Below are 7,973 nucleotides of genomic sequence, written 5' to 3' on the forward strand. Positions count from 1 at the left end.
CCAAGAGATTTGCACTGCAGGATTAAAGGGAGGTGGAAATTTGTTGATCAGGCCACTGTTAGAGCAGGAAGAACTACTCTAAACAGACACCAGCAAAGTAGGATTTAAGAATAATATCAGAAAAGGCAGGGGAGATAAAGTAGGTATCGGGAGTGATATTGTCTGAGAGATAAGTTCCTGCTGTATTTAAGATGTCTCTTCTCTAACATCCGATAAAAAGGAAATTTAAGACTAGGGCAAACAATAGGAAGCTGTCCACGTCTAAAATAAGAGATGCTTTAAAACAGCCTGAAATAATAATGCAGCCGGCACGGCAAAACCTGAATTCTGGAATTCTTTTCCAAGGAAAACTCCAGCAAAATGGACTGAATGCTCTAACCAGCTGGGAATTAAAAGTCTACAACATCTTAAAAACAGCTAAAGTTGGGAAATGCTGGTCTTGAGGGTATCAGAGCAGAAATTCAAATTTAAAAAAATCAGTAGTTCTCAAAGCTACGACATTTTGTTAGAGGTCATGCTTTTTCATAAAAAGGAGAAGCCTGTTTGGATTGGAATAGAAAATGGTAAAAAAAGAGTTGTGTCATGAGCTAATATTGTATAGATTATACAGCAATATGGAGACAATAGAATGGTTAGCCTACAACAGACTCTTCATTTAAGCCTATGTCCTAAATCCCAATCTTGCTCAAATCCAGGGTGTCTCAAAAGTTCCTTTTTCAAGAGGCCACTGGACTTTCTTTTTCCTTGGAGACATTTCCTTTCTCATCCAAGAAGCTTCTTGGGACTGAACTGAAGAAGCTTCTTGGATGAGAAGCAAAACGTCTTCAAGGAAAAACAAAGAAAGTCCAGTTGCTTCTTGAAAAAAGCCATCTTTGGGACAATCATGACCTGGATGACTGAGAATCTCCCCAGACACTCAAATTCAGAATCTTTTTATTTCCATGTAAGTACTGTGGACTTCAGCTGGCTCTCAAATGAATCCTCAAATTCATTTTAAATAATAATAATAATAAAAAAACCTTCTGCATTCAAGTCTTTAAAAATCCTGGGCAGCTGGTTTGGGGTTTTTTGTTTTTTTTTGGTGCAAAGGTTTTGGACCATTTTGACTTTGGAGAGTGGGTGAAAATGAATAGCAGCTGGCCTCTTTAAATATGTCTTATTTTGCAAGCCAGCACATTTTTCTGTAGGTGTTGATATATTGACAAAATAAAGGGTGCGCCAAATGGTTCACACACACACACACACACATATACTGACCCAACCGGTACCACTTGAATCTAGCATTGATCAAGTAACTCAAATGATGTGAAGAGGTAATGATACTGGAAGGCTGCTTGTGACCAGAATAGACTTGCAGGACTAGCATGGAAGTCCCAACAGCTGAAAGAGCAATAAATAAAATACAGTGGAAAATGATCCAGCAGTTAAAAGCAGACTGATTGTAGGGCATGTTAGAGGAGTACATGCAATTCTACGCTCATTCTGGCTATACACAGAGTTAATGATATAATTAACTGTAGTGTTATTTCTGTTTCTGCTTTGCTTTATTTGAACAGTGACCTACAGCCTTGCAAGATTGCCCTGTAAAGTTGCTTAGATTGGCAGTCGGGAAGTAATTTCGACTGTTGGGACAAGATCTGATTTAAGCTAATTACAGAGAACCCTTTTGCCCAGCGTCTGTTGCCCAGTTGTGTTCGTCTGATTAGTGCTTCGCAGGAGGTGGTCCAGTGAGTTGGTCCCCCCTGGAGATGGTTCTTAATAACATGTAATAGTGTATTATAATTTATGAACCTGTTTTATACTACTAGGTTTGGGTTAGGTTTGCCACACATCTACTGCATCTTAAAGCATCCTAAAAATGTATCAAAATCTTGCAAAAAGTAATCCATGCATCCTCAGAAAGTGTGCGTTAAAAAAAAAAAAAAGAGGACAAAGTGCCATCAAGCCAAAGTCAACTTTCAGCAGCTATATAGATTTTCTCCAGGGGGTGGGGGGAAGCTTATTAAATAAAATTAGGTCAAAATCCGACGTTCACATTGGAAGAGTTCATTTGCTCGTAAAGATTCAAGAATACATTTTGCTTGTGGATTACAAAGAAGACTTTTTACTCCGTGTTGCCTTTTGCATTCACAGAACAAGCTGCCAGTTCAGGAAAAATAACTGTCTTCATGGATGCCTCTTATCAACCAGCCAACGTTTCACAATAGCTGAATGTTATAAAAAACACTCGGTGTCTCGGGAGCTAAACGTTCTGTCTCTCTATGCACTGTTGTGCGATTGTGCGGCCAGACCTGCAAGGGAATCTTTTCAACGATCGTGGAAAGGAAGTTGTTTCTTGCAACGTCCTAAATGCACCTGAACTTAAATGATACAACTTCGGCGTGGTATACGCTGACAAAATTAAATTTTTAAACGAAGCATTCAATCACACCGTTCACCTGAAAGAAACCAATGGCGTCTTTGCTCACCATAATTATTAATTTTCAAGAGTTTAGGAGCAGCAGCTAGGGCAGGAGCAAAGAACAGATATCATTGCAAAGAATTTAATGCTTCCTGGTGGCCTCACGAGCCACTGTCTAATCCAGGATGTTTGGCATTGGCCAGTCCTTTTTTTTTTTTTTTTTGCACCTTCAGACTTAAGAGTATATTTTCTCTGCACTGACGCTAGAGCTGGAAGGAGGGACGCCTCTCAAGATTATGCTTGCAATTCTCCTTCTTTTACAGGGAAGGAGAAAGCTCTGCCCGGCAACAACGGTCATTTGACTAGAACTCTGACAGTCCAGCAAAAAAAAATAAAAAATAAAAATCTCTATGTTCATTCACTGAATTTAACAGGAGGAAGAAAAAAAGCTACCCTTGAAGGCTCATGTGTGCTTAGTTACCGCCATGCTGTGTAAATCTACCTCCTAATAGCATTGGGAAATATAATCATCATTAAGAGTTTCAGCATTCAGATCTATCTCTGCAGAGCTGCTATCCCCACCAATGCAGAGTAGGGCCAATCAGAAGCAGCAGCAAGAATCATCATTGTTCCCTTAAAAACATTCCTTTTCTTCTTTAAAAATTAAAATAAGCAACCAATGTCAGGGAGTCTGCTCTTGCCCCCTTTGACGTAAGGCTTGCGTTTACAGGCCACTCGGTAAATCTCGGCTTTATCATTCGTTCTTTCGGCCAACTTCGTCCAACTTCGCTTAGAGTTTGCTGTTCAAGTGATTGAGCCGGGCCTGGGTGGAAAAACCCCCATCGAAAGCTGAATTGAGGACGTCATCCAGGGTGCTGGCCATTACAAAATTGAGGTCCTGCCGAACGTTGGCGGGGATTTCTTCAAGGTCTTTTTCATTCCTTTGAGGAATGATGACGCTCTTCAGGCCAGCTCTGTGGACAGCCAACACTTTATCTTTTATTCCGCCGACCTAGGAAGAAGACAGGGAGAATCAGAACGAGAGAGAGAGAGAGAGGGAGAGAAAGGGAGGGAGGGAGAAAGACAGGGAGGGAGGGAGAGGGAGGGAGGGAGAGAGAAAGAGGGAGGGAGGGAGGGAGGGAGAAAAAGGGAGAGAAAGAAAGGGAGGGAGGGAGGGAGGGAGAGAAAGGGAGGGAGGAGAGAAAGAGGGAGGGAGGAGAAAGACGGAGGAGGGAAAGAAAGGAAGGGAGGGAGAGAGAGAGAAAGAGAGGGAGGGAGGGAGAGAAAGGGAGGGAGGGAGAGAGAGAAAGGGAGGGAGGGAAGGAGAGAAAGGGAGGGAGGGTGTGAGAGAAAGAGAGGGGGAGAGAAAGGGAGGGAAAGAGAGAAAGAGAGGGAGGAAGGGAGAGAAAGAGAGGGAGGGAGAGAGAGGGAGGGAGGGAGAAGGTAGGGAGAGAGAAAGACAGATGGAGGGAAAGAAAGAGGGAGGGAAAGAAAGAGGGAGGGAAAGAAAGAGAGGGACAGAAAGAGAGAGGAGGGAGGGAGGGAGAGAAAGAGAAGGAGGGAGGGAGAAAGACGGAGGGAGGGAAAGAAAGAGGGAGGGAGAGAAAGAGAGAAGAGAGAGGGAGAGAAAGAGAGAGGAGGGAGGGACGAAGAGTGAAAGAGAGAGAGAAAGCAGAGGCCTTTCAAGCAAGAAAGGAGCCATTTGGGGACTTGTGTCCGGAGGAGGCACATGGCCTTCCCAATCTGGGTAATTCTCTTCTGTTAGCTGAATTATAAACTAGGTTCAGGAGAGCAGCTGCAACCTTATTCTGGCTCCAGAGAAAGAAACAGGCACAGCAGCCTCCTACGGTGCCTTCAAGCAAGAGGCACGAGGGGGAAGCCAACAAGGGCGGGTGGGGGGGAATCCAAGAACTTTTGATAAACAGCTTTTATGGAAGGAAAGTTAGGATGCATCACAAAGGAACTCCAGCCACTCTTTTTTTGTGTGTGTTTCAATAGCTGGGGATATAAATACAAGAGACAAATCCTTTTGGTGCCCTTTTGTCCTGCACATCCTCGCACAACTCTTCTGAGTTTTGGCAACCCGTTGGTTGGGTCCGTTAGCAAACTAGTTTGATCAGTCTGGATAAGAACTAACTCATGCAAGACGACGCTACCATCTTTGAAAATTATATATATTTATATATATAAATATATATATATATATATATAGAAGGAAGGAAGGAAGGAAGGAAGGAAGGAAGGAAGGAAGGAAGGAAGGAAGGAAGGAAGGAAGGAAGGAAGGAAGGAAGGAAGGATAGGTTGTGGGAAGAGAAAGAAGGAAGGAAAGGAAGATTTTGAGAAGGAAGGAAGGAAGGAAGGAAGGAAGGAAGGAAGGAAGGAAGGAAGGAAGGAAGGAAGGAAGGAAGGAAGGAAGGAAGGAAGGAAGGAAGGAAGGAAGGAAGGAAGGAAGGATTGGTTGTGGGAAGAAAAGGAAGGAAAGGAAGATTTTGAGAAGGAAGGAAGGAAGGAAGGAAGGAAGGAAGGAAGGAAGGAAGGAAGGAAGGAAGGAAGGAAGGAAGGAAGGAAGGAAGTTTTGGGAAGGAAGGAAGGAAGGAAGGAAGAAGGAGGAAGGAAGGAAGGAAGGAAGGAAGGAAGGAAGGAAGGAAGGAAGGAAGGAAGGAAGGAAGGAAGGAAGGAAGGAAGGGTCTCTAAGCAGTTTTACAGAGTCAGCCTCTTGCCCCAACAATCTGGGTCCTCATTTTACCCACCTTGGAAGGATAGAAGGCTGAGTCAACCTTGAGCCTGGTGAGATTCAAACTGCCAAATTGCAGTCAGCTGGCAGTCAGCAGAAGTAGCCTGCAGTACTGCATTCTAACCACTGCGCCACGGAGGCTCATTTAGGTTTAGCCACCTATCTCACACAAAGTGACCATTTCAAGGAACACACATCAATCTACGAAATAACACACATTTCAAATCGTACATGGGGCTTAGCTGATAGGATGGAGATAATTGTAGTGGGTCACAATGCTGAAGAATATAATTCTGGAGGGTCGGGGAAATCTTCCATCCATTTCTTTGAGAAATGCCAGGATTTTAAACAACCTTATTTTATAAAACTTTCAATCCTGAGATGAACCTGCAGTTAATTTACAAGGAATGACCTCTTTGCTGTGTTCATTAAGGACCTGGGAAGATGCTACACACCCTATCCAGATCTTTCTACAGCAAACAAGCTACTATTCTAGTTAAATCCTCCAGTATTGCCTGCACCAATATCTTTATCTGTTTAAACAGCGAGGCCACAAATTGAGTGTGAAGTTTTTGGAATGCGAAGCACAGCCGCTAACCCTGAACTGTAAGAGTCCTTTTGCATGGGACAATTTCAAGGTACTGGATTAGGGGGAAGGTTAAATGGAGGCTGCTTTGCTTGTCCTTCGATAATAAAAGTTCTGGTAAGAAGTATGAATTTTAGAGAGGCAGAAATCATCAGCGAGCAACTTAAGCCAGTAGAAGCCACCACCTCTAGCTTTGCAAACACATTCACAGTATTCAATTACTGTGCTAAGCCATGTTTGAATGAATTACAATAGACTTCAGTTGATGGGGCACGGAAAGCCAAAACTAACAAGTTTATGCCTTAATATGCTAAGGAAAGCCAGTGATTAAATGGCCCATTACTGGTTGGGAGCCGGTTGGCTCTCTTCAGCTTTATCAGTCACAGGTTGTATAGGAGGGGATGGTTTATGGCTGGCTAAATTTGGTTAATAGATAATAGATAAGTGATGATAGATAGATAGATAGATAGATAGATAGATAGATAGATAGATAGATAGATAGATGGATAGATAGATGATAGATAGATAGATAGATAGATAGATAGATAGATAGATAGATAGATAGATAGATAGATAGATAGATAGATAGATAGATAGATAGATAGATAGATAGATAGATAGACTGACTGATTGATTTAAGAGGGAAACAGGAAAGAAGTAATTATCTACCTGTCTTATCTACCTGCTGCAAGTTACTGCTGCCTTGCTGTAATCCATACTCATGCCAAGAGTTCTCTATCTAGTTCTCTATGCCACACATCTATTTTTTTAAAAAAAAAAACCTTGATATTTTTCCATCGCCCCTTCCAGGTTTGCGCTAAACACCATCCATTCTCATTCTGAAAGGAGATCCATTTTAATCCAGTGCTTACCCGATGTTCAACCATAATGCCTCTCAAGAATGAGAACATTTCTAGGGAACATTTCAAGGGGGAACGGAGACAGGGAGTCCTTCCTTCAGAGGCCCCTGAGCTCAGAGTACTGATGTCATCAGAGCTTCCAGTCATCTGATGTTAAACCCTATCCAGTGGTTGCAAGAAATGGCCATCACCTGTTCTTACCTAGTCTCGCCATTGCCATCGGGATGCTGGCTTACCTTAATGCAAAGGAGCTGCACAAAAATCTAGTCTGCAGGATGTGGCCCAGCCCTGCGAAGCAGAGATCTAATAAGGCAAGGTTTCAGAATGCTCTCTAGGAAATGAAAGCTGCCTGGGATAGGGTGTCTTAGAATAAAGAAAGGGAAAAATCGGAGGTGATCCGGGGGCAGGTTAAAAGCATTATTAACCATCATGATCTCTAAAAACAATACTTACTGGAAGTACAAGCCCTCTTAGCGTAATTTCCCCAGTCATGGCTACATCTGAACGCACCAGCCGCCCACTGAAGAGGGAGGCAAGGCAGGTTACTATGGTAACGCCTGCAGATGGTCCATCTTTTGTGACAGCTCCAGCTGGGAAGTGCAGATGGATGTCTGTGTTGTCAAGGAGATCAAAACTTCCAGAAGCTTTAAGAAAGAGAAAGGGATTTGCAGATTGGTGCTAGGCCGGTCTTTGTTCTAAAAATAAATAAAAGAAACCCACCCCGGGCGGTGGAAGCCTTGAATTCCTAACATGTTTCCATTTTGGATGAAAACCTGTATCTGAAAGCAGAAGGAGTACCAGCAAAGGAAGGAATTGGAAGGGGTGGGGAGCGGGATTGGTAGGGGGTGAAAAACACCTGCGTCAACATACACACTTCTAGCCTTTAGGGGGGAAAAATTAACCGGCACTCGATGGAGATTAGATTAGGTTAATGGCAGAAGGAAGTTAAGTGTCTTTCTGCTGTGATGATGCATGCCAAATGAACCCTCACTAAAAAACTAAACGAACATCTTCTTTACTCTTCAAAAGCACCACGATTTATTCCTCATTTGTTTATTAAACTTATTTGCCTTTCCTTTAGCTGTCATGTGATTCTAGGCAGCTTACAATCGGATAAAGCTAAAGTATAGAAATTAAAACAGTCAAGTAACGAAGCAATAAATACGTTAAAATGGGCAAGATATTATTATTGTTTTTGTTGTTGTTATTGATCATCACACAGTCAGCCAGATGTTCAGACTGGGTTTGGCATTTCTGACGACCTATCAAGTCATTATTACTATTATACTTCTATTTCATTAAACATGAAAGTCAAATGAACATTTAAATTACTATTAAATTATTACTATTATTATCATTATTATTATACTTTTATTCATTAAACATGAAACT

At 42.3% G+C, this 7,973-nt stretch overlaps 1 protein-coding gene across 1 annotated transcript in view; it reads right to left on the bottom strand.

Annotated features, from left to right (window-relative positions):
* Positions 1–1,520: 1,520 nt before the first annotated feature.
* The window catches only part of LONP2 (lon peptidase 2, peroxisomal), a 44,018-nt gene continuing 37,565 nt past the window's right edge, over positions 1,521–7,973 (bottom strand). The window contains exons 14-15 of the mRNA XM_087971483.1: positions 7,035–7,225; positions 1,521–3,413 (exon numbers count right to left, since the gene is read on the bottom strand). Of these exons, the coding sequence (XP_087827609.1) occupies positions 3,192–3,413; positions 7,035–7,225 (413 nt within the window). The 3' untranslated portion in view covers positions 1,521–3,191. The remainder of the gene's footprint in view (positions 3,414–7,034; positions 7,226–7,973) is intronic.

This window comes from Notechis scutatus, chromosome 9 (assembly GCF_049901735.1).
Source record: "Notechis scutatus isolate UNSWTSFEM ecotype Mainland chromosome 9, rNotScu1.2, whole genome shotgun sequence".
NCBI lineage: Eukaryota > Metazoa > Chordata > Lepidosauria > Squamata > Elapidae > Notechis > Notechis scutatus.